The 27633-nt window shown below is 40.8% G+C and overlaps 1 protein-coding gene across 3 annotated transcripts in view; it reads left to right on the top strand.

Moving 5' to 3' along the window:
• Positions 1-27633, top strand: part of Abca12 (ATP binding cassette subfamily A member 12) — a 173220-nt gene that overhangs the window by 99240 nt on the left and 46347 nt on the right. Inside the window, exons 14-24 of one of the 3 annotated variants that reach the window (NM_001427691.1) lie at positions 862-983; positions 3744-3917; positions 7161-7325; positions 7639-7849; positions 9192-9331; positions 11202-11321; positions 13815-13905; positions 16681-16860; positions 19172-19487; positions 21209-21323; positions 27113-27442. In NM_001427691.1, coding sequence (NP_001414620.1) covers positions 862-983; positions 3744-3917; positions 7161-7325; positions 7639-7849; positions 9192-9331; positions 11202-11321; positions 13815-13905; positions 16681-16860; positions 19172-19487; positions 21209-21323; positions 27113-27442 — 1964 coding nt within the window. Of the gene's footprint in view, positions 1-861; positions 984-3743; positions 3918-7160; positions 7326-7638; positions 7850-9191; positions 9332-11201; positions 11322-13814; positions 13906-16680; positions 16861-19171; positions 19488-21208; positions 21324-25407; positions 25686-27112; positions 27443-27633 lie in introns of those variants that run through there. The other 2 variants (XM_039084631.2, XM_039084630.2) reach the window with 2 other exon arrangements.

The following is a 27633-nucleotide window of genomic DNA, read 5'->3' as shown; positions in this document are numbered from 1 at the left end:
CTTGAGAGATGGGCTCATAGGTTAAACACGCTGAATTCTCTTGCAGAAGACCCAGGTTCAGCTCCTCGCACCAACACGGCATCTCACAACCATTTATAACTTAAGTCCCTTGATGTACTCCTCTGGACCCTCTGGATACTATACTAGCATGATACACAGACATACATGCAGGCAAAATCCCTATACATATAAATTAAAATTAAATAATCTAAAAATGCTTAAAAGCAAAAGTTGTTTCTAGAACAGAGATTACAATCTTCTAAAAATAAGATAAAAATATTGTTTCCTGTGTCTAAAATGGCCCAAATGTGAAATGATCATAATTGTCATCCTTAAAGAGCTCGAAATTATACATTTTTAATATATAAGGAGTGTGAGATTGTAAAAAACATTTAAACAATAGAGTTCATGGACAAATTAAAGACAAATATCTTGTAGTTGATTTATTAAGTCTATCCTCAAATTGACACCATCATATATGCTCCTAGGTTAAGGAGCCTTTTGAATTTAGGTGATGGTTTAAATCAAATGGAGATGTATTTATTTAGTGGATTATATGGTCAAAGTCTGTGAAGAAAGTCTATTTTCCTTGGATCAACCCTGGGTTGTGGACACCTGAGGAAAATTTACAACCTAGAGCAATCTGTTAGCCCAAGTTAATGGTATCATAGGCACAAGTCTACATCAGACTGACATAGATCTTAAAGTGGCAAAACTTGCCAAACCTGGGAGACATCTACTTCCGGTGAGGCATGTCAGTTCAATACATGTTAATCTAGAAGTTATGTTGGTGTAGCTAAAAACAGTGGCATTAAAACTGATGTGTGACTGTGTGTGTGTGTGTGTTTTTTTTTCTTACAGGTCAATTAATAGAAATGTTTAAAAACATAGATTTGCTGAAAGAGGATCTGAGGGCCATAGGGATGTCCAACACAAGTATTGACAAACTGCTGGCCATTCCCATCCCAGACAACAGAGCTGAGGTAAGGGTTCATGGTTGGACTTAAAGGCCATTTGTAGAAGTTTATGTAGCACATAGTATTTTAAGTACTCATCAACAAGACACAGGAAGATGCATGTGATTCTGATTAATTTTCCATGCAAATAGTAAAAGACGTCTTCACCTTAAGTGAAGATTAAAGTATTCTGCACTTGTGTGTGTGTGTGTATGAGTACACAAGCCTGTGTGAGTGGTTGTGTGTATGAATATGTATTTTGTGTGTGCATGTGTGCATATGTATATGTGAGTGTTTGTGTACGTAGGTCTATGTGTGTTTCTCTCTCTCTCTCTCTCTCTGTGTGTGTGTGTGTGTGTGTGTGTGTGTGTGTGTGTGTGTGTGTGTAGGCTGGACCTACCACTAAGCTACACGCTCAGCCTTAGAAGAGAAATTCTGAAGCAACGTCGTTAAGTTGCAATGCTTTGTATTTGTCCTTGACTTGCTTTTTTTTGGTTCCACACTTCCCCTCCCCCAACCCCCACAGAATGTTTTCTTAAACTGTCTGAATTTGTATCCACTATTATAATAACATTATCTGATCTCCTACAAGGATATCAAGGTCAAACTTCAAAAACCAAGTTAGGGATAGAGCACAGAGATGTTCACCCTTTGTTATAACAAAACGAAAACTGAATAGTCACGTCTACTTTATTCAAGTCTCAGGGAGAGACTTATTATATACAATAGATGTTGTCATTGGAACTATGGAAAAGTTAGTGGCTATAGCTAAAGTTTTTGGCTGTGAAAATAATGTCATTTTCTTCTTAGCTGATAATATAGTTTTCCACTCAAAATGTTTGTCTTTTATCCCACTTCCAAAGTCATTGTCTGGAAGTGTCATAAAAATTTTCCGAAAGAATTGAACAGCTTATGGTCACATGTGACAGAGCGTGTCATTTCTAAGCACAGCTCAGTTATTAACCAAAACTAGATTAAGTTCCTGGAAGGTTCCCTCTGGAAGATACTTAAGTTGCTGCTGTCACCATGATTAGTTCCCTACCCAAAACTAAAACTGCTCTGCCTTGGCTTTTCTCACCCCCTCCCCCCTCCCCATCCTGCTAGCAAGTGAAACCCACTCACCTGTTCCCTTTGATCTCACCTTTTGCTCTTTTGATTCAAAGCTGTCACCTTTGTGATCAGGTCCTTGGCTTCTGAAGAGCAGGGCTATCTTAGTAAAAGAAGCCTAAGTAGAGAGCGCACAGTCCGATTGGAATTTAAAGAAGGAGAAAAAGTTTTGCAACCTCAATTGTCATTGGCTCTCCTTTTTGTTTCTATCTGGCATCAATAGAAACGACACCTTTTCATTGACCTGTCTTCTCCTCTCACACTTCAGCTGATATACATGGCTATCTAGGGTCTGCAGTTGGTAATTAGTTTGTAGTTCTGGGCTGCCTCCTCCTCCTCCCCCTCCTCCTCCTCCTCCTCCTCCTCCTCCTCTTCCTCCTCTACCTCCTCCTCCTTCTCCTCATTGTCCTCTTCCTCCTCATTGTCCTCCTTTTCCTCATTGTCCTCCTTTTCCTCCTCCTCTACCTCCTCCTCCTCATTGTCCTCCTTCTACTCTACGTCCTCCTCCTCTACCTCCTCCACCTCCTCCTCCTTCTCCTCATAGTCCTCCTCTTCTTCCTCCCTCTCTTCTTCTTCCTCCTCCTCATTGGCCTCCTTTTTCTTCTCCTCATTGTCCTCCTCCTCCTCTAACTCCTCCTTCTCCTCATTGTCCTCCTCTTCTTCCTTCCTCTCCTCCTTCTACTCTACCTCCTCCACCTCCTCTTCCTCCTTCTCCTCATTGTCCTTCTCCTTGTCCTTCTCCTCCCTCCTACTTTTTCTGCTCCTTCCCCATCTCCTTCTCCTCCTCCTTCCCTTCTTTTTTCCCTCCTCCTCCTCTTTAATCCTCTCTGAAGCTATAGAGTAAACAATCATCAAAATGGAATGCAACCCAAATTAAGGAAGAGTAAATGCTTAAAATAAGCATGACTCCTAAGCTGGTCGTCCCCTAGACTGACTGCCAACTGTCTGTCGGTCGGTCTGTCTATCTATCTATCTATCTATCTATCTATCTATCCATCCCTCCCTCCATCTACTGTTGTTTTGTACCCAATTGTGCAAGAAAAGCTCTGGTTTTTCTCCCTGAATTTCTACTTGCCTTATTCCCCCCATCATACATCCTGTACTTTCTAGTGAACTATGGGCTTTCTGTAGTTTTATTAATTGTAACTGGTGCCTTATACACCTGGTGAGGTGTATGAGTGATTAAGCATTTGTGGCAAAAAAAAAAAATTGAGGACTAGATTTGAGTCCCCAGAATCACCTAAACTCGTGGTAGAGTCATAATGTCTTGCCTATAATCCCAGCATCAGAAGGTAAAATCTGGGGAGTCTGAAAACAAGGTGGACAGCAAGAATCGTCATATCTATCGATGAGGTCTGGTTTTGACTGAGAGACCTTGCTTTGTTGAATAAGGTAGAAGAATGAAGGATGATTCCTGACATCCTCGGGCACTTCTGTGCACTCTCACCCTTCCACATCTGTGTCCATACCCATACAAAGAACACACACACAAGCGTACACACCACACCAACATGAAAGTAGATAAAGAGGAAAATATAGTGGTTAATGCTTTTAAAAAGTTATTTTACTCTTAGGGACCACACACACGCGCACGCGCACACACAAGACATGTTCCTTAAAGTGAACAGAGGGTACTCAAATGATTTACAACTAAAATGGTTTTCTTTCTCCTATTTTCAGATAATTTCTCATGTGTTCTGGTTGCACTCATGTGATACAAACGTTACCAACCCCAAACTGGAAGATACCATGAAGGAATTCTGCAAGCTGCCCCTTCCAGAGAGATCACATCAGTCCTACCTCATTGGACTCACCCTTCTGCACTACTTAGACATTTATAATCTCACATACAAGGCAAGTTGCCACTGCTGAATCTGTTTCCGTGCTAGTTTAGGTTAAAACTATTATTCACAGGTGCTTTTTATTTTAGAGCCAAATAAGGCTTCTACCAGAGATCATCTATTACAGATGTGGGCATTGGCTTAACAATGAAATTAGTGACCAAGCTTTATCAATTTTTTTACTTTGTATACCTAAAAACAAAGTAAAAATAACATTACTACCGTAACATAAATCAATAATTATTTCTTATATTTCAATAAGCATTATTTAGTACAATAAAAATAAAGATTGGGAACTGGAGAGATGGCTCAGTGGTTAGAAAAAAAAATGGCTGCTCTTTCAGAGGACCTGGGTTCATAATCATCTGTAATTCCAATCCCAGGGGGCTGTGATACTATCTTCTGGCTTCTGCAGGCACTGCGTCCTGCTGCATAGACATATTTGCAGGCAAAATACAACCACAAATAAATAAATAAATAAATTAATTAATTAATTAAAATTAGAAGAAAAGGTTGAAATTTTAAAAGAAACATTGTTTTAAAATTGCAAGTAAAAAACACACACTGAGAGGATTTTTTAATGCAAAAATATATATAAAATTCTTTGGGGTGTTTTCAACATGCAAATGTTTGCATTTCCTTCATCAATTTAGTAAGAAACAACCATTATTTCTGGTCGTGGTGAGCAAAACTCTGCTGCAATGAGCAGATGCTCTGGAAGTGTTCATCACCACAGAACTAAGAGAAAAGTATAAGTTGGAAAATGGAAAACGTTTCTGTACCAAAGTCTATACTTGAGTCAAAATTGAATACTGATCGCACCCCACCTCCCTCCTCTCCTCCCAGTCCTGCCTTTACAGATTCCTCCCCCTCCATTACCTCCTCTCCTCCTCAGAGATGGGAAAGCTCCCCTTGGGTACCACCCCACCCTGGGACATCCAGTCATAGCAGGACTAAGCACATCCTCTCCCAGTGAAGCCCAGTCAGGCAGCCTTCTGAGGGGAGGGGGATCCAATAGCAGGCAAAAAGCTGAGAAAAAAATGCTGTTTTCCCAGCTTAAATATTAGGAAATGCAGAGGCTGAGGGGATAGAAATGTTTCAGGATTATTTACGGTTTACCGTGTTCTGCGCATGTGCTTCATCTTAGTCCTGCCCACGCCGTATCCCCCATAGCACTCCTCCACCCCACCCCGACACCTCTCAAGCAGCAGAGTAACCCTATCATCCTGAGTGAGCTAACCCAAACACAGAAAGACATACATGGTATGCACTCACTGATAAGTGGCTATTAGCCCAAATGCTTGAATTACCCTAAATGCCTAGAACAAATGAAACTCAAGACAGATGATCAAAATGTGAATGGTTCACTCCTTCTTTAAAAGGGGAACAAGAATACCCTTGGCAGGGAAGAGAGAGGCAAAGATTAAAACAGAGACTGAAGGAACACCCATTCAGAGTCTGCCCCACATGTGGCCCATGCATATACAGCCATCCAATTAGACAAGATGGATGAAGCAAAGAAGTGCAGACTGACAGGAGCCGGATGTAGATCGCTCCTGAGAGACACAGCCAGAATACAGCAAATACAGAGGCGAATACCAGCAGCAAACCACTGAACTGAGAATAGGACCCCCGTTGAAGCAATCAGAGAAAGAACTGGAAGAGCTTGAAGGGGCTCGAGACCCCATATGTACAACAATGCCAAGCAACCAGAGCTTCCAGGGACTAAGCCACTACCTAAAGACTATACATGGACTGACCCTGGACTCTGACCTCATAGGTAGCAATGAATATCCTAGTAAGAGCACCAGTGGAAGGGGAAGCCCTGGGTCCTGCTAAGACTGAACCCCCAGTGAACTAGACTGTTGCGGGGAGGGGGACAATAGGGGGAGGGTGGGGAGGGGAACACCGATAAGAAAGGAGAGGGGGGAGGGGGATGTTTGCCCGGAAACTGGGAAAGGGAATAACACTCGAAATGTATATAAGAAATACTCAAGTTAATTAAAAAAAAAAAAGTGTCACTTTATGTCACCGCTCTCCTTACCATTCCCCACCCCCTAGGAAAGCCCCCTGTCCTATCCACACCCTTATGATCTGTACACATTCCCCATTTGGAATCGCTACCTACTGAGCCATCCTTAGGCCCGTGCTTACCACGTGGCAGCGTGGTATCGCCCCAGAGCACAGTTCACAGGATCTGAAGAGCGGGTAGTTCACACTGACCACCTGTAGCACTCACCCTTTCCTTGCACATGCTTCTTCATGGCTGAGATCTTAGCAGAGAGGCACTAGCACAAGCCAATTCCACAGCTGAGAGGAGAAGGAGAAGGAAAGGGGGAGGGGAAGGGGATGGGGGATGGGGGATGGGGGATGGGGAATAGGGTCCGGGACGAGGACTGGAACCGGGACAGGGAAAGTTCCAGAGAGAGACAGAGACAGAGACAGAGACAGAGAGAAACCTTTTTGACCTTCCTTTTTGGAAGAGCTTTTCTTCCCCAAAGACCTCACACATCTTTTTGTGTCTGCCCAAAACCTCTTTATTCTTTTTATTCTTATATTGCTTAATTTATTTTTTTTACTGTTATTACTTTGTATACGTGTAGCCAGGAGCACACTTTTTAAAGCAATAGCATGCACATATGCAAGGCATTACACAATAGATGTTTATCATTCTGACGTTGAAAATAGCTTATTTGGGGACTGGAAGGATGGCTTGGCAGTTAAGACCATATAGTAGTCCCCTATAGAGTAGCATTTCTAGTCCCACTCTGAGATCTCAAGCATCGAGTTTGTGTAGTCTCAAATTAGCCTTTGCCTTTCGTATCAGTTGAACCGATCACATAGTATCTGGTGTGTGTGCCTGATTTCTTTCACTTAGTACAGTATCTTCAAGTTTGGTATTTGTTGTAACGTGTATTAGCATTTCTTATTCTTTTTCTGATATGTCCATATTATATTGCATTTTAAGGATAAATTTAGGTAGATTGTTCCCACTCCCAACCTGTTGGCTGTTGTTAGCAAAATCCCTACAAATGTTTGCATACCAGCCTTTATGTGGGTTTATGTCTCCCCTCTGCTTGGGTGACCACCTAGAAATGGAGCTGTTGGTTTGTTTGGTAAATATCTCCATTTGGCTGATCTGTAGGCTTTCCAAAACATTTCACAAAGAGGCTGTTCTGTTTTATAATCTTACCAGGCATCCACGAGGTTCCGTTGCCTCCATGTAAGCCATTCGTTTCCATTCTCTTTCCATTAGGTGTTTTTCCCAAGGAAAGATCAAAAGCCCATGGAAAGGATGATGGAGCTTTTCATAAAGCTGAGAGAGATCCTCAATCAGTTGGCTTCCGGCACACATCCACTGCTGGACAAAATGAGATCCCTGAGACAAATGCATCTGCCCAGGAATGTTCCATTAACACAGGTAGAAGAGTCGCTCGGTAACGTTCCTCCTGAGAAATCATTCCTGTCAGGATGGCTTTTATTTAAGATTGGGTGCAATACGTTCAGCTACTGATCTAGTGCACAGAAGACAGAGACTCACAGGAAGAGAACCCTCCACTTTAGCCATCTTGCATGTAAACCACTGAGGCTTCTCATTCTCTATTCAGGTTTGCAATTCACACTTTAAAGAAATCAAGGAAACTCTCAGTGCTGCCACTTTTTCGTTCTATGTTGTCTTCTAGAGCACAGGTAGCTCCTGTAACATTAATAACTCTTTGGACATTGTCTCCCAGGCCATGTATAGAAGCACCAGGATGAACACGCCGGCAGGATCTTTCAGTACCATCTCCCAAGCTCTGTGTTCCCAAGGGATCACCACCGAGTACTTAACCTCTATGCTGCCTAGTTCCCAGAAGCCAAAAGGCAACCACACCAAGGATTTTCTCACGTATAAATTAACTAAAGAAGAAATTGCTTCAAAATATGGGATTCCTTTAAATGCTAGTAAGTGTGCCTCAAATTAGGTATGATAATTATTCTTAATGACAAGAGCATTACATGTTCTGTCTCCACTTTTCTTGGTAAATGAAGTATTAATTTTACCTCGGAATAAAAATAGCAAACACTTGTGCAGGACTCACTTCGTGTTCTGCCTGTTAACTCACACCCTCATCACAGCAGCCCCATGAGGTAATGTCTACCCGATTGCATCTTACTGAGGGCGAGTACTCCCAAAGATAACGAACACCTGCCCAAGGTCACTGAACTTGGAGGTCTCAGAGCTATTGAATTGTGTAAACAACAGAATGTAGGGTCATAGATCATTTTGTAAGAGACATGCCCATCATGTATCATTAGGTGACTTGGTCATTATGGGAACATCATAACAACTTAGAATGCCAGCCTCCACATCTCAAGTGATGTTATTCTACAGGACCCATATATATATATCCATATCCATATATATATATCCATATATATATATCCATATATATATATCCATATATATATATATATATATATATATATATATATATATATATATATATATGCATCCCATCACTGACAACATTGTTGTTGGCCTGCACAGCTCTGTGGGTCTATAGGCTGCAGCATCTGTAGGTCATAACGATGAATTCTTGCCAGTTCATAATGCAAAAGCTTGTTTTAAATTTGCTTGGGTCAATATTTTCCCCTAACTTTCTAGCACTAGACGTTTATGTGGCATCTGGTAGAACTGTGTGTATGCAGCTGAACATAACTGTTTAGCGGCATATCAAAGCCATTCACTTGATCTATAAACTTCGAGATGCAAAATGTGACCCGAGGAACTCTTCCAGGTGATGTATGGATGTTTAGTATAGCAATTGGGTTGGCTCATTCATTCATCTTTTTATTCATTCGATAAAAACTTATGAATGTCTCACATATCTGGCTTCATTCTGGGAGTAGGGTTTTGCGTATTTTTAGAAAATTTAAGTGGTGGTAAAACGCTTGTATTGGAAGCGATTGTGAAATAGGGTTTGAAATCTTTGTATTTCTTCTTGGCAAAATGCCATCATTTATTCTAGGGTGGCTTATCCGCTTACACTTTTGCTCCTAAAGAACAATTGTTACTTTGCTGTCTTACATCAATACCAGATGTTTCATATCTGCTACCAGTGTAGATAGTGCTAAGACATACATTTTAGGCTACATAGTCTGCACCCATTCTCCATGAAGAAGTGAATTTGGAAGGTGTGCCTAGGATGATTGTCTTTCCCCTAAATTACGATGACTGTTGCATATTACTTGTATATATTAATTGACTGGTGGTTTATTTTGTCTTGTTTTTTTTTATTTCCAGCACCATTTTGCTTCTCCCTTTACAAAGACATCATTAACATGCCGGCTGGACCTGTGATTTGGGCCTTCTTGAAACCCATGTTATTGGGAAAGATTTTATATGCGCCATATAACCCAACTACAAAGGCCATTATGGAAAAGGTTTGGCTGATAAACTCAATGTGTGTATGTGGGGTACTGTTTCTGTCTTAACATAGTCAATTCCTAAACTTATTTTAGATGATTCCGGCTTATGTCTTCTCTGCCATCATTATTGTTCATGGTATTTTTGCTTTGGCCCTAGATAGGTGTGCATGACACTGAATACCAGTGGTGACAGCTCTTGGTGAAATGAACCATATGACATTTGGGGATAAAATTAGATACAGCTAGAACTCAGACTTCTCACTGCATCTAAGAAAGCCAAAAAGTTTTCAATGAGTGTTGAATGTTAGAAACATTTATAAAAATCACACTAGAAAGAGAAAAAGGGTGATTATGTAACTCATTCAAATTAAAATAGCCCGAAAGTATAAGTTCTTGGCTTCGTAGTTGGCTGTGTAGTTTAATATTTCTTATTTTCATCAATGACACATCCTCAGAAGGACAATGTCATCAGGACCTGCACTTACCACTTGCCTCAGTTTATCAAAATAACATTCTGCCACTTTAAAGTTGGCTTTAAGGGTGGGCATGGCACTCCATGGTAGAGTGCTCACCTGACGTCACAGAGCCCTGAGTTCAATCCACAGCACTGAAAAGAAAAGAAAGCCTTAGTGAGGTTGGCTTGGAGACAGCCATGCAGAGCACGCATGGAGCCCCAGTGCCTTGAGGCTGAGACTGGAGACTTTGGAAGGGGACGCCACCTCTCAAAAGAGAAATAGTGGTTTGAATTACACACCAAGTCTTTGAAAACACTAAAGAGTGGAAGAGAACAAAATCTGCCTTAACGTTACCCGATCATTAAATCACAGTTGGCGTGAGTCCAGTGTTACTCAGCGACTATGTAAAATGCACAGGCGGTTTCCACTGAGTGCTGCTGCTTTGAATGCTTGTAATTTAACATCTTATTTGTCTTACTGGACGTGAATATCACCTAACTTTGTATAAGTGAGTCACTCTCACTGTCTCCAGTGTGGACCCGCCCTTTTATGCTCGACTTGAATCTCCTCTCTTTTACATGGTAAAAAAAATTCCTTCAACTCAATAGAGCTAGTGAAATTCTTTGCTTTTCAAAGATGTTTAATAACACGAAAATGCATTTATTTAATTCTCACTTGCTGGTCACTCATTTTATCTCCAAGGTACATTTTTAGTTTTGTGCTAATGCAAACATTGTGGCCAAGAGAACACATTGCATACATTTGAACATGTTTTTTTTTTTTCCTTCAGTAAGGTTAATGTCTAAGATTGGAGGGTAGGAGAATATTTTATTGCTTTGTTTTATTATTTTATTTTATTGAGATAGGGTCTCGATATGTAGCTTATGCAATCCTTGAGGGTTCAGAATCTTCCTGCCTCAGCCTGCATGTGCTGACGTAGACAGGTACCACCATGCTTGGCTGCACTTTATTTGCTCTTGTCAGAGTGATTTTCTAAATGGCTGTGGTGTACATGTTCCCAGGAACAAGAAGCAGGCACTTATCCTGTTTTCTGTCTTAGAACATTTAAGAAAACTATCCTCCCTATGTGCATGAACTTGGCGCTGCTTAGTAGTAAAGTGAAATTTGACTTTGGTAAAAACTAAAACCTGTGAGAACTCTGGGAATACTCCCATTTGATTAGAAATTCATGTAAGACATGAAGCAAACCCTAAATTTCCAAGAATTTTAAATACATGATATTCGTCCTTATAAGATATATCATTTGAACACATAGAAATAATCTGACAATGGTTTTTCTTTTTTCTTTTCTTTTTTTTTTACCAACTCTACCTTTTAATGCTGTTGCTTTTAATATACCAAAAAGTCTTATACTGAAATATGTGAAAAATACAAATTGACCATGTCTCTCTTGTTTCTTCGTTGTTAAGTCCAATGTAACTCTGAGACAGCTGGCGGAATTAAGAGAGAAATCTCAAGAGTGGATGGATAAGTCACCGATCTTCATGAATTCCTTCCACCTGCTAAACCAGACCATCCCAATGCTCCAGGTACTGGATCCCTCTGTCATACGCCTTCCTGGGAACTACAACTCTCTGATGTTTTAATTACCTTGATTATGGGAAGATAGTAACTTAGCATCCATATTCAATAAATCGGAATAGCCGTCTCTCCAGAGAGAGGGTCGGAGACAAGATAGCAGGATTCCCACTCGCATTTGTACCCTAGCCTTCCCTCTTGATGTTCCTGCCTCTCTACTACTCTAGACGTGAGAGCACTTCCACACGGACGTAACTCTAACTGGTGCTATAATTATTTATTAAATGATTATAATTAATATACCACAGACATGCTTAAGTTATGTCTCTTTAAAATTATTCTTTGATAGTTAATGTGTTTAGAAATTCTCAAGTACTAATATTCTAGAAAGCATTCAACACCAGGAGTTCTTTAGTTGAAGCATGTGGCACGGACTGTATACAAGGTACTCTCATGGAGGTAGATGGGTGGGGGCCTTAAATTGAAGTCTTTGTAAAGAAGCAAACGGCAAACCTAGAAAAAAATAATGTTCTAATATATGGCCTCTTTACAAATTTAGTCCTCACTCAGCCACTCTTGGTTTTCACGCCAGAACAGTTGCAGGTTTGACGGTGCAGCCCTGTGCACTTTGGTTTGAAAAGTATGGTTTGGGATTCTGGTAAAAAGAAGCAGGCTCTTCTGAAGATACTGAAGACAGTGTAGGGAAATGTTCCAAGCACAAATGGGACTTCTGACGACTGGAGGCCAAGCAGCAGGGCTAGCCTGTGATCAGCTGGAAAAGAGAATCTGCAGGAATGATAGTATTCAAGATACTCGAGAGGAATCAGTTTGCACTGCAAAGGGATGCCCCCTGTAATCCTGATGAAACCCAGGAATATTTAGGCAAAAATAACATTCCTGTGTTTACCATCATGCCGTGTAAATGAAGCCCAGAATGAATGATTCGTTTCATAAATGCTTGTCAGGACAATTGCACCTGGAAGCTACTTTCTTTGGTTTGTTTTGAGTAACAATCAATACATGGTTACATTTAAGTGTGAATTAGAAAATAAATATAAAAAACATTAATATGTCTAATAACTACAAAATGAAGGGCACTTTTTCATCAAACATGGTCCCCACAATGTACTATTCAGTTTAACAATTAACAAAATAACTATTCTAAGTTCAACTTCTCATTTACAGTGGATCTTTTCTGGCAAGTCTCAGATGGCAATGCGTCGTGAATAGAATTTTATTGCCCTACCTATTCTCCTCAGTGGAAGGTTGCTCTTTTTCTCAAAAAAAAAATCCTTTTATCTATGGAGAGGGAACAGTACACACACACACACACACACACACACACACACACACACACACACACACAGAGTATTTTATTAAGAAATTTTTGTTGGCTAAAGTACTGAATTACCAAAGGACGTGCTCTGTACACAACAACAGTTCCCCAGTACAGAATTTATTAGAACCTCGGTGACCATCTTCACAGTGGGATTAGCAGCTAGCGGAAATATCTTTACTCCAGAGAAGGATAAATTGCTACTCTCAATTCTCCAGGAAGAACTTACTTCTGTGAATGCACAGCAAGTTTGACACTGGAGGCACTTACAGATGACATGGCATGCTACACAATGGTTCCTCCACAGTGCGGAGGCTCTGGGTTCAATCATTAGCAAACATTCGCGCGTCTGTGCACATGCGCATGCGCACTCGCCAAGACGCTATAGGGAAGATGGACAGAATAGTGCTCACTGTGAGATGTGGTAAAAATCTTCATAGTGTCTGGCTCACAGCGAAAAGAGCTAATGATGGCTAACGCAGTGAAAGCTACGTCCCTTATGTTTGAAAATCGCCACAGAAGCCTTAATATTGTAAATAAATTATTATTTTAAATGATCAGTGTTTCAGTGGATGGGTTGGTTTTATTGGTGTGTTTTTCCATGGCCATATAGCTGTTCCTATTCAATGCAGAACGGTGTTACAATAATGGACACTGACATTTCTGATTAGTCATGTATCCCCCCACTTCACAGAAAGATAACCTGGAGCCAGAGATAGGAGGCCTCGCAGCTGGGGACGAGGAACTAGAATACAAAGCAGCCGTGAGGTCAGACTCTGTGCAGACCTTGTGAATGTCACAAGTTGCCTTTAAAAAAAAAAAAAAAACCTCTGGAGAATGAAATGCACCCTGAAACACATTATTTATAATGTATGTTTAACTGGAAATAATTTATTAGCACCGGGAAAATTTCTATTTAATTGAATATAATTCTCTGATGTTAAAAAATAATTATGGTCCCCTCGAGGCACTTTTTAGAAATCTGAGTAATTTGTGTTAAAGACAAAAGTTCATTCTTTCAAATCATTGTGCACAAGCCCACAAGTAGGTAGGTACATTAATAACGCCCAGTGGCGTCTGCTTCTTTGTTCAAGGTTGTGTTAAGGCTGACAGTGATTAAACATGCTTTCTTCCCATTTTGAAACTGGTTCCTGTTATTAATTTTTAGAATACTCTACGGAACCCCTTTGTGCAAGTTTTTGTGAAGTTCTCCGTGGGACTCGATGCTGTCGAACTCCTGAAGCAGATAGATGACCTCGGTGAGTCCCACCACGCCGTGTACTCTCAGTCACTCTGTACATCAGAATCAGGGGAAGAAACCCAGAGCCCTGTGTCTGTGAGAGATCGCCCCTTTTCTTCTGTATTCAGCTCTTTGTTATTTATTGGAAGGGAAGCGGGACCCTGGCCACGTCTACCGACATTTTCTGTTAATTAGTAATAGGGATGTGTGAACACTCATGGTTGGTTTCCATGATTTTGCAGCAATGCATGTAATGTGAATGCAACTTTTACTCCAATCACAGAAAGGCAAAAGTAAGAGTAAGGTGGCACATTTTACTCCCTCCCCTTTTCCCTGATCACTCAGTGAGAAGTCAGTCCTCACAAGTGTGAGAACGTGAGATGATTTCTGGCAGCGTTTAACATTTGATCTCCACTGGCCTCATAAGAGAACCTCTGTGAGAACCGAACGGGAACTGGAAAAGACTATAGAGTTAACAAAGGCAAACACTGGAGACTCGAAAGGAAATAAGCCTAAATCAGTATTCAAGGTTCGGTCTTCCTCGCAGGGTCATGTAAAAGGAACAAGCTGCAGAGAATCAAAGGCAGCTGTCTGAACTTACATATTTCCTCTGCCAAGTCCCCACCTTCAACCTAAAGGATGCAAGACATCTAATTCAGGCTGTGTCTGATTCACGGTTGCTATGCAACCCACAAGGATGAGGAAGGGATTGAGAGCATCAGAATTTGGCAGTAGCAGAGCAAATACCCTCCCCCTTCCTAGCACCTCTGGGACCCAAATGACTTAGGTAGTAAACCGGTGGGAAGGAATCATGTCTGTATTTGCATGTGGCTGTATGGCGTATAATTATACCCATTGGATGATAGTCAACCCAATTTGGTTAAAGAAAGGTATTAGGGGATTTATTTTCTGAAAGGAAATGGTAAGTCACCATGTGATAAAAATATCAGGGATAAAGTTCTTAAATAAATATTATCATTCCTAACTTTTAAAATAGATGAGGCTTAGAATTTAAAATCAGATTAAAGTAAGTATAACAGTAAGTCTAACTCACTTGAAGGCCTGCGTTTAATGATCAAACTTGATTACACACACACACACATACACATACACACACATACATATTATACATGTATACATATATATGTTTGTCAATGAGACTTGTATTATAATTATATATGTAAGGAGTATACAGTTAGATCTTGCCCGAGCATTTCCTTAAACCCATGTACCAACAGGCCTGGAGACTCCTTCCTTGTCATTGTTGGTTTCCAGTGTCTGCTGGAGGCCACGGCGTTCTATAACACAGCCATTCCTTACTACCACCCCCACCAACTAAAACCTGTTATGCTAAAATGTACCGAGAAATAGAGTCAGGGAATTGCCCTCTGTGAGAACCAGGACTTACTCTGGATAAGGTAAGGGACCTGTTTAGAAGGATTTATGATAGTCACAGCCCAGTCTTCATAATGATCAAGTTAATAAAAACTTAATTGGTCAAATGATTTGTTAACTCATGATTTTATATTTACCCTTGGTCCCTGCTGCCTTCTTCCCATGGAATCTGACAACTGAAGAACAATTAAATCCTCTTTCTTCCAGTGTAATTACTTACAATTAAATCTTGGTCATATTGTCTAGGTTAATTCAGACATGAATAGAGATGACTCACAAAAGACTGTGTTGTTTATTTAAGACAGTGGTACTGGGAATCAAATCCTGGACCTTGTGCTGCTCCCTCATAAGGCTGCATTCCCTTTCCACCATCATTGCTGGATGCTTTCTCTCACCCCTTCCCCCACCCCAGCCCAGGCATGGCGATATTTCTCCTCCTCCTCCTCTTCTTCCTCCCCCCCCCCCGCTTCCTCTCTCTGTCCCCTGACCACCACGTAATTTAAAAGTCTCACCTTGAAGTCAGCTGGGGGCAGGGACCCTCAGGTCTGGAAGTGCAGCTTTGGGAGCCAAATTAAGACAAAGCATTAGAACCAATTCCCAACACTAAGGAAGATTTTTTGTTTTGCTTATTTAAGATGGTCATAGTTAGCCCAAAGTGTATTACATATATAATGTATTTATTCTATGTGTGTGGTCTATGCACATAGCATGTTCATGTGTAGGCACATGGAGGTCAGAAGTAGATGTTGGGCGTCCTCTTCAGTATCTCTCCATCCTATTTTCTTGAGACATGGTCTCTCAGTGAAGATGGAGCTTGCCTGTTCAGCTAGACAGGCAGGCTGGCAGGCTCCAGGGATTTGTCTGTTTCTGCTCCCAACCCAACCCTTGTCAATGTAGGCACCGCCACACCTGGCTTTTGCATGGGCGCCAAGCCTCCACATTCAGGGTACCTGTGCTTGCTTGCCAAGTACGTTTTTAAAACCTACTGAGCCATCTCCACAGCAACTATATGCATAATTTTTAAGATGTATTCATCCTTAGTCCTTTGTTATTTAAATCATAACAGAATATACTTTTGCATTATCTTATGTCCCTCTGAACCTGGGTTGGTTGTATTTGTAACTGGCTTAGCATTCTCCTCAAGGAATTTCTGTAGAACTGGACACATTTTCTTCAATATGGAATATTAGATATTTTTGAAATAAATTCTACAGCATCACCTCATTGTTATAATTTAGTTTAATTGACACCATGTCGCCATTTTTCAAAAAATAAAAATCAGTATTTGTTTTACTACTTTTGAAATAAAGATCGTAATCTCTCTCTCTCTCTCTCTCTTTCTCTCTCTCTCTCTCTCTCTCTCTCTCTCTCTCTCTCTCTCTCTCTCTCTCCCCTTTAGATGTTCTCAGGCTGAAATTAGAGAACAACATTGACATCATCGATCAGCTGAACACGCTGTCTTCCCTGACAGTGAATATTTCCTCCTGTGTGCTTTACGACCGTATTCAGGCAGCAGACACTGTGGACGAAATGGAGATGATAGCCAAGCAGCTCTACAAGAGTAATGAGCTCTTTGGAAGTAAGTGCTACCCTGTTAGGGGAGGAGTCTCTGTGGACTAAACCATACTGTATTCTTTTCTCCCCTCTTCTGTCCAGAACACAAAAAATAGTCTGAAGCCCGTCGCCCCCTTCTGACATTAGTATAACGAGATCCTTCAACCGACTGCATTGTCCAAGCACAAGAGCCCTTCAACAAATATCTCACTTCACTGAGGAAAACAATTCAGAGTAGAAAGCGTCATGCAATTAAAGGGTGAAGCTAAGGCTAGCCTCGTTATCAGTCAAGATTATCCATTTAAAATATTGCTTGGCAATTTAAATGAGTGGCTTGCGGTGATATATTTACTCTGTCACTTTGTGAGGATATTCTTTTTTTTTATGTTGTTGGTATTTTATTGAAATTAAATATATTTATTTTTTTTTATTAACTTGAGTATTTCTTATATACATTTCAAGTGTTATTCCCTTTCCCGGTTTCCGGGCAAACATCCCCCTCCCCCCTCCCCTTCCTTATGGGTGTTCCCCTCCCAACCCTCCCCCCATTGCCACCCTCCCCCCATAGACTAGTTCACTGGGGGTTCATTCTTAGCAGGACCCAGGGCTTCCCCTTCCACTGGTGCTCTTACTAGGATATTCATTGCTACCTATGAGGTCAGAGTCCAGGGTCAGTCCATGTATAGTCTTTGGGTAGTGGCTTAGTCCCTGGAAGCTCTGGTTGCTTGGCATTGTTGTACTTTTGGGGTCTCGAGCCCCTTCAAGCTCTTCCAGTTCTTTCTCTGATTCCTTCAACAGGGGACCTATTCTCAGTTCAGTGGTTTGCTGCTGGCATTCGCCTCTGTATTTGCTGTATTCTGGCTGTGTCTCTCAGGAGCGATCTACATCCGGCTCCTGTCAGTCTGCACTTCTTTGCTTCATCCATCTTGTCTAATTGGGTGGCTGTATATGTATGGGCCACATGTGGGGCAGGCTCTGAATGGGTGTTCCTTCAGTCTCTGTTTCAATCTTTGCCTCTCCCTTCCCTGCCAAGGGTATTCTTTTTCCTCATTTAAAGAAGGAGTGAAGCATTCACATTTTGATCATCTGTCTTGAGTTTCGTTTGTTCTAGGGATCTAGGGTAATTCAAGCATTTGGGCTAATAGCCACTTATCAATGAGTGCATACCATGTATGTCTTTCTGTGATTGGGTTAGCTCACTCAGGATGATATTTTCCAGTTCCAACCATTTGCCTACGAATTTCATAAACTCGTTGTTTTTGATAGCTGAGTAATATTCCATTGTGTAGATGTACCACATTTTCTGTATCCATTCCTCTGTTGAAGGGCATCTGGGTTCTTTCCAGCTTCTGGCTATTATAAATAAGGCTGCGATGAACATAGTGGAGCACGTGTCTCTTTTATATGTTGAGGCATCTTTTGGGTATATGCCCAAGAGAGGTATAGCTGGATCCTCAGGCAGTTCAATGTCCAATTTTCTGAGGAACCTCCAGACTGATTTCCAGAATGGTTTTACCAGTCTGCAATCCCACCAACAATGGAGGAGTGTTCCTCTTTCTCCACATCCTCGCCAGCATCTGCTGTCACCTGAGTTTTTGATCTTAGCCATTCTCACTGGTGTGAGGTGAAATCTCAGGGTTGTTTTGATTTGCATTTCCCTTATGACTAAAGATGTTGAACATTTCTTTAGGTGTTTCTCAGCCATTCGGCATTCCTCAGCTGTGAATTCTTTGTTTAGCTCTGAGCCCCATTTTTTAATAGGGTTATTTGTTTCCCTGCGGTCTAACTTCTTGAGTTCTTTGTATATTTTGGATATAAGGCCTCTATCTGTTGTAGGATTGGTAAAGATCTTTTCCCAATCTGTTGGTTGCCGTTTTGTCCTAACCACAGTGTCCTTTGCCTTACAGAAGCTTTGGAGTTTTATGAGATCCCATTTGTCGATTCTTGATCTTAGAGCATAAGCCATTGGTGTTTTGTTCAGGAAATTTTTTCCAGTGCCCATGTGTTCCAGATGCTTCCCTAGTTTTTCTTCTATTAGTTTGAGTGTGTCTGGTTTGATGTGGAGGTCCTTGATCCACTTGGACTTAAGCTTTGTACAGGGTGATAAGCATGGATCGATCTGCATTCTTCTACATGTTGCCCTGTGAGGATATTCTTAACTCCAGCTTTGAACCTTGACGTGGACCCCTGTTAGAAACCATCCGGCTAAACAAAGAGCCTGAACGCACCGTCCCACTGCTAACTCAGTTGTCTGCTCCCTAAGTTACACCCTCTGACCAGTGAGTAACGCTGCCTAGGAAGTAACTTTTGTGCTGCTGTTGCTGTTTTCCTTTTAGGTGTCATTTTTAAGCTTCCATCTAACGGAAGTTCACACAGAGGCTTTGACTCTGAAAGAGTCTCCCTTCCTCCTATCGTGAGATATACCATCCGCATGAGTCTGAAGACGGCGCAGACCACAAGGAGCATAAGAACAAAGATTTGGGCCCCGGGGCCACACAATTCTCCATCACATAACCAGATCTACGGCCGGGCCTTCATTTATTTGCAGGATAGTATTGAAAGAGCCATCATTGAGTTACAAACGGGAAGGAACTCCCAGGAAGTCGCCGTCCAGGTTCAAGCGGTTCCCTATCCCTGCTTCATGAAAGACAAGTGAGTGGGATGGCTAGTGGTCAAACACCCTTTAGAGAACTCCCTTCCTCCTTGACGTGTCCAACAAAGGGAAGACATTCACCATGCCTTTACCATATGTTTAGAGCCGAAAGCAGATTTTGCCTGACTATTTCCTTAAAGAATAGAGGCACCAGGACATTGCATGCTCTGTGAGAGTGAACAAAAGACCTTGTATGTAATGTAAACTCTCTGCAACATACAAAATTCTTCCCAGTATGTTATTTTATTTGATCGACCGCTGCACTCTGTCAGTTAAATGGAAGCAGTATCATCGTCCATAGTTTTCAGATAATAAGGAAATTCAATACCTCACTTGACTGAGATGTACACCCATCTGATGACAGTATCTGCATTTTTCCCAGTACTAGACTAAACCTAAAACGCAGCATTATTTGGAAGAAACATTATGAGAGCATTGTCATTAACTAATGGGAGCCCTTACCTAATTGTCTATCCAGAAACTGACTTAAGAATAAACCTGGTCTGAGGCAAAATTCATTGAACAAATGTTCTATTACAAACATCTCCCCCAGGAAGCAAATTAAATGCTAGTTTCCCATCTCTTCAGTAGTGATACACTTCTGCACAGTACCGTGATATCAAGTGATAGTGACCTCATGGTCCATTAATATTTGCCTTTTTCTCGAGTGTGTAAGAATGGTCTTGGGACCTTTCTCTAAATAAAGACTTCTGGGCAGCCCAAGAGGCTAAAGAGATTGATGTGGAACTTCACAAAGAGCATCCACCTTTGCCTCTGCCCATTAAAGGGTTGTGATTGTCAGAGCCATGCCTTCCTGGTTATTACCACCACCAGCTCCAGGGAAATTGTTCAAAAGCAAACTCCTGGCCTGTGCATACGTAGTAAGTGAGGAGGTTTTTTAGGAAGGTTTAAGTGTTTCTGCTCTATGGTCATCTCAGAGAAACATCAAATAACACCAAAGCGTTATGACCAACTGCTCGGAAATACATGTAGGGTTGATGGACTTTCCAAGGTCCCTCTAGTACAACATACTGCCAATACATATACATATACATATACATATACATATACATATACATATACATATACATATACATATACATATACATATACATATACATATACATATATGGAAAGGGAGGGAGGGAGAGAGAGAGAGAGAGAGAGAGAGAGAAAGAGAGAGAGAGAGAGAGACATTTCAACACCATTTGAAATGCCTTTAAAGAATCTGACTTCTTTGGATTTTAAATAAAATATTCTGGATTTCATATCATTTGATTCAGGAACTTTTAGTTTAATTATAATTACAAACTTCCTTAAAGATTAATACAGTCACTCCGGACACTGTCACTTTTAGATTGGATTGCCAATCATCTAATTTTGAATCTGCCATTCGGATAAGAAAAGTTTTGAGTGTTGTAATTATAGCTGAATAATGATTTTCCCAACCAGGACATACTCAAGTGTAATTTAAACAAAGTGACAATTTTTCTCTATCTCCCCCCAGAGCTATGTCTTCACTCTTGTACTACCCCCCCAAAAAAAGATAGCCACTGTTAAATCAGCTTCCTACTTCATAAATGGTGAGGCTGTGTTAACAGTTACTCTGAGCTCCCTAATGGGAATGTAATTCCGCACACGGGGGTGTTCACTTCTTGCACGCTGCAGTCTGTAAGGCAGCACTTATTTTGATGACTGGATCTTCTCTTCTGTTTCACAGCTTCCTCACCAGTGTCTCCTATTCCCTTCCGATTGTGCTTATGGTCGCCTGGGTTGTATTCATAGCTGCCTTTGTTAAAAAGCTTGTCTATGAGAAGGACCTTCGGCTCCACGAGGTATGTTGAGAATCTTCTCCTGTTGGGAATATGTCCTAGTCATAGAACAGCTAATTGCTGTGACTTTTATCATGTCTATTCAGACTCAGACAGCATAGCCCACATTCTTGCAAATGAGAAAGGCAAACATTTTACAGATCACAGGCAGTCCTTACTTGGTTTTCTCAAAAAAGCAACACAAAAGGCATTTAATGAGTCCTTCTGAGAAGTCAAAATCAGAATAATATTGAATAAAATAAAATATAGTTATGCACCTCACAATAATTTTTCCAGAGTAAATTACCTATAAGATATAGGCTCTAATGAAGTTTAAATACTACCGACACTATCGAGGAAGAATGACGGCTGGAAGGGCAACCAAGCAAGCCCCTAGTAGGTACAGACACCGATGTGGATGCAGGCATGAGGTTAATTTTGCTTTTAAAGAATAAATTCCCTTTCCAGTGTACCTTGCGTCTCCTTTATCTTTCAGTTACAATTTGCTAAATGTCTCATAAATTGATTTAAGCCTCACTGTCTTCTGGTCTGAATGCCATGATTTTCTAATAACCATCTAAAAGCCTGATTCACACCTCAAACTTTAATTGGGTTGCATGGTCTTTTCTATCTTCTATGTCTCAGGTTCCTGAGCCTCAAAAGTGGGTCTTTAAAGATTAAAGGGCGACTTTGAAGTAGAAAACTGTGGTAGACACTGAGCTGTTTTCTACTTCAAAACAGATACCTACCTGAAATATGATACTCGTGATAAAAACAACAAACACGCTTGTGCATGTGTGTCAGTGCGTACTCGTGTACACATCTGCATATGTCACGCTCACCACATTGTTTTACGGGAGGACATAATGCTGTTTGAATGCATCCGTTGTATGTCCCCGGAAATGTCGGAGCATAATGCAGTCCTCTCTCAGCAGAAGAGATGAAAGGCGTATTTTTAACAGTGAACTATTTCTATGTGCTAGTTCTGTGCCTTCACTTAGGAGGCATCCACTTTCAAGTTCTAACCACATGACAACAGGGTCAAAGTTACCTTGGGGATGGGGGGGGGGCGGTTTCAGAGATCTTGGAATTCCAGCATGAGGCTTTGGAACGTCCTCACTTGAGCCTAGTCCCTAAACTCAGTCTCTCTCTTTTGTCTAGACATCAGTCTGTGTAGTATTTACAGAATGGACATGTCTCAGAACAGAGGGGACGCTCTATGTTACTTCTCTGTTACTTCTTACTATCAGTGCTAAGTTACTGCCCCCTCCCCCTTAAAAGCCTGTGACATCAGGATATAGTTAATATGGTGTCATAACTTAGCAGTAATTTTTCTTTTGGGGGCTACATGCCAATTAATGTCACATCTTTAAAACAACCGTGTCCTAGACTCAAAGGAATACAGCATAGTTGTGAAATGAGTTGGTACATGGTGCAACACAGATGGAATGTCCCTACTGTCCCCAGGTTGGCTTCTCCACTGCCCTCAGGTCATGGCTACCTCCTCCTTTTCAAAGATGAGGAGGCTCTGTGCCCAGGCAGTGAGAGGTGAGCTGCTGAAGACCGTGTTAGTCATCATGGTCCTCAGTAGGACTGTCTTGACTTTCACACAACTCTTTTCAAAGCCGTAGCTGCTTTCCTTCAGTGGTGCAGAATTTTAAGATGTTTCGAGAGTGGTGATGGCCAATCTCTTTGGTTACCAGAAACTTGAAATTACTTGTTAATGCCATCATTTTATATTCAGTTAAAGTATGAAAGTGCCCATAGACTACTTCTTTTCCACTCAAATTAAAACACGAAGGTTAAAAAGAAACCCACAGCATTGTACTTCTTGCCTTCTATAATTACTTTTAAAAATGGGGCAAGAAAACCTATTTAGCTGTATCTCAATGAAGTTATTAATATTTGACCCTGTCATGATGTGCCTCTGAGAAATCTCCTTAACTTTGAAAATAGCACAAATATTAATAACCAATAAGTCTATTTTTGAAACTGAGTCTTAAAATGCTTTTTAAAATACCCTTTGTGAGTTTCATTCTACATTCTGTGCTTTTAACAATTAAAATACTACAGCTATAAAAATATTAATTTTATAACAGAAAAATTTTTAGTTTTGAGACAGGGTTTTATTGTGTATCCCCTGACTGTCCCGGAACTCACTGTGTAGACCAGACTGAGATCTGCCTGCCTCTGCCTCACAAGTTCTGGGCTTAAAGGCATGTGCCACACCTGGCTAAAAAAAAAAATTATTTTTAAATAGTGTGTGTGTGTGTGTGTGTGTGTGTGAGAGAGAGAGAGTGTATGTGTGTGTGTGTGAGTGTGTGAGTGTGTCTGCGTGTGTGTGAGAGTGTGTGTGAGTGTGTGTGCATGTGTGAGAGAGTGTGTGTGTATGTGTGAGTGTGTGAGTGTGTCTGCGTGTGTGTGAGAGTGTGTGTGAGTGTGTGTGCATGTGTGAGAGTGTGTGTGTGTGTGTGTGTGTGTGTGTGTGTGTGTGTGTGTGTGTGTGTTCAGAGCTAATTGGATCAGGTTGCTCCAAGAATCCATTGTTGGGACTTTATGTACAACTAGAGAGAGAATTTTGGAGTTTCCCTTCAGTTCAGACAGGCAACCCAAGTTATCTATGAGGTAGAACAGAGTCTTCAGGCCACGGGGCTGCTTCACAGCAAACACCTTTTCTACGCTTTCATAACATGCCCCACTCCTTCCTGCAGGACTATGGAACATTCCCGATAATACTCACGTTCTTCTTAATCTTGCAAAAAAATTTAAAAATCTATTGTCAAAATTAATTTCAAAAATTTAAATGAAAGATGTCATTATTCCTCATGACTTCGTGCTTGGCCTATGGTGACAAATCGTGAATATTTGTGACTTCCCTTCTCATATCAGCATTAGTCTCTAAGCAGAAACCTCTCAGGAGTGTAGCAACGTGTTCTCACAAATTCTTCTGGAACCTCTTTCTGAGTGACTGCTGTAAACTGGGCCAGCTTTGACCGCTGTGTGCCGGGCTTTTCCGGTTATCGGATATTGATGAATTGCACTGGCAGGTTAGGGAGGCTAGAGACAAGTGACTCTTTGATTGCAAAGCCGGCACCTGACATCTGCCACACTGAGGGAGAACCAATGGCATCAAGGAAAAGCAGCCGTCCACTCTCTGAGGCCATCTTCCACCCATGTCTTTGGTCTTCTTTGCTATCAGGAAGTTGGCAGCAATTCCAGATGATTTATGAATGACTTGTGTGCTCTCAGGGCTCTTTCTTGTTATGAATACAGCTGGTCCTTGTGGCGTGAAATCCTCAAGTTCTGCATCGAACTTTCATGCTAGAGTATCCACTGTGATTACCTCAGAGAGAACCTGGCTCAGCCCGTTTCTGTGGAAAGTGAAATGACCAGTCTCAGAGTTTTATCAGCTCTTAGCAACCAGAATCACATCTTGGGTTTAAACGACTCCTAATTATTGTGATAGGCACCTTCATTCTTAGTTGTGAGGCTTGCCATATTATCTTTTAATTAGTTTACAGATAGAGAATATTCTAGAAACATAAAGACTTTCAATTGGGCCTGCTGGGCACCAGGAGAGAAAAGCATATTTAATATAAAATGTACCCTTCATTTCATGGTGTCAGTGTAGCTTACATATGTGATATTCTCTTTAGAAAGGTAGCAACATGTTTCTTACTCGTATTCAGATTGCAGGTGGAGGGGAGGTTTTTTCTCTCTTGTCATTGTTGTCGTTGTTTTATGAGCCAATAAGATTAAATAGTTTAGTTATGTGTGTTCCAATTAGTTATGTTCAAGCCTCCATAAGTAATTAAATCTCAAAATGCAAATAATACCCAGGCAGATAAAAAGAGTCTGCATGTCAGAATCACACTGGGATTGATAAGTATCTCTGAAGTCGAGACACCAAAACCGACACAAATAATTTTCTTAAACTGGGTGAGAAATGTGGTGAGAATTTCTGGAGTAAAATCAGTGAGCTTTGCTTCCTGTTAGAAAAATCAAAATGTAAGTTTGTTTTCAAGGAATTGCAATTACGGGGAACTTTCCGCAGTAAATCTTTGCTTAATGCAACTTCTTCGCGTTGACTTCCTCTTCCTTTGGAAACATTTAACTTCCTCTTCCTCTTCCTTTGGAAACATTTAACTTCCTCTTCCTCTTCCTTTGGAAACATAGACGGGCTCTTCTTTTCAGAGAGGATGGAGCCAAGGAGGAGGCATAGAAGAAGGTGAGGGGAGAGGACGAAGTTGAGAGAGGAAGTTCCTGGCTTTTTCTCAGTGGTGATTAGCTTAAGGCCCACTGCTTAGACTGTTGGCAGGCACTGTCTCCATGGTAACAAGAGCAAGCAGAGTTATCAAATGTGATAAGTTGAAAGAAACCCAGAAGGTAATGTCTGCTACATAGAATAAAATACCCAGTGCATTATTATATTGTTGTTGTTGTCTTTCTATACAGTATTAAGAGAGAGATTAAAAAATATTTATTCTATAAAAACATTGGACGATAAAGCTGTTAGCGGAACATGTATTTTATTATTTCAAAATGGGACATTAGATTTATAAGCTTAATATTAACCATAAATTATTATAACTGGAAGCTAGAATGTCCTGGTTTCCTCAGTGCTCTTCTTGTACCAAATTTAAGATTACTGAGGTTGAAGGGGGGGTCATGGACAAGACTCCTTTGCATTTGTGTAAAAGCAGATCTTTTTCAGGTAGAAGGTCTCCAGTGGAATATCTTGGCCCTAGGGATATTACTGACTCAGAAAAGAATATTAGCTGAGAAATGGACCTATCGCATACCTCAGTTCATGGGTGTATGAACGCCTTTTTGTAAAAAAAAAAAAAAAAAAAAAAAAAAAAAGCCAAGACTGACACAGGCTGTCCACTGATGTTAGGGATGAGGAGGTTATCAGAAAAGGCAAAAGATCATCCTTCAAACCGCCACATTTTGAGTAATAAGAATCTTAATCTTCTGTGTTTCTCTCATGAAATAGAGAAACAGAAGCAATAGTTATATTGTTCATTAAGGCTTATTAAAAATATATAGACTTTTATTATTCCAATCCCTATTTGAAGTTAAACTATGTGCGGCTTTTAAACCAGACTGAAATATTTATACCTAAGCAAATGTCAAGTTCATGCTGTAAAATAATAGAGGAGACACCATAAATTTGATATCCTCATCTAAATCAATTTAATCTAGGGTTTAATCTAGGGAAGTCAGCTAGACACCCGTTTCAAAGCTAACACTGTACTGTACATACAGAGGTATGTGTGTGCATATATGGTATGTGTGTGTGTGCACGAGCGCATGCTCAAGGGTGTGTATTGCTAGGAATTGAACTCGGGACCTCTGCAACTAAGCAAGTGCTCACTACTGATTTATTTTCTGGGAGAGAGACAGAGAAACAGAGAAAGACACCAAGCAGGCACACATTGTTGAGGTCAGAAGACAGCTTTCAAGAGTTGGTCCTTCTTATCGTCTTCTAAGATGCTGGTATAGAATCCAACTCACCAGGTCTTCAGTCAAGAGCCTCTGTCTACTGAGCTACCTCACTGGTCCTAGAAGTGTGTGTTTTTATTAGTGAGAAGGGTCGTCTCTGATAAAATCATTGTCTATGTTGGGATGCCACTTTGGGAACATAAAATCCAAGAGGAGCTGATACAAAAAGTCTTAGCAATCCAAGAGAATTCTCATAAATTATTCAAATGAGTCCCATGTAAGACTCTTGGACACTTTGTCACGATACAGAAGTAATCATTACTTGGGTATCAGACAAAGAAGCATCTAACTCTTCCTCCTTCTTCCAGTACATGAAGATGATGGGCGTGAACTCCTGCAGCCATTTCTTTGCCTGGCTTATAGAGAGTATCGGATTCTTACTGGTCACCATTGCCATCCTCATTGTGATCCTCAAGTTCGGCAATATTCTTCCCAAGACAAATGGCTTCATTTTGTTCCTGTACTTTTCGGACTACAGCTTCTCAGTGATTGCCATGAGCTATCTCATCAGTGTCTTCTTCAACAACACCAACATTGCAGCTCTGATTGGAAGCCTCATCTACGTCATCGCCTTTTTCCCATTTATTGTTCTGGTTACGGTTGAGGATGAGTTGAGCTATGTTATTAAAGTATTCATGGTAAGCCAACTGTTGGAGTGCACCCTTGTGCGATATAAATACCTCCCTCCTTTAGTTCATGAGTACACTCCAGTTGAAAGATCACTTATATAATTAAAATATAATGCAATAGCAAAATAAACTTAACTCTTCTAACGACTTTTCTAATTGCCATCTACTCTGAAAGGAAACACCCCTTCCCTAACCCCACA

The sequence above is a fragment of the Rattus norvegicus genome, chromosome 9, assembly GCF_036323735.1.
Source record: "Rattus norvegicus strain BN/NHsdMcwi chromosome 9, GRCr8, whole genome shotgun sequence".
Taxonomy (NCBI): domain Eukaryota; kingdom Metazoa; phylum Chordata; class Mammalia; order Rodentia; family Muridae; genus Rattus; species Rattus norvegicus.
This window is presented reverse-complemented; position numbering and strand designations above follow the sequence as displayed.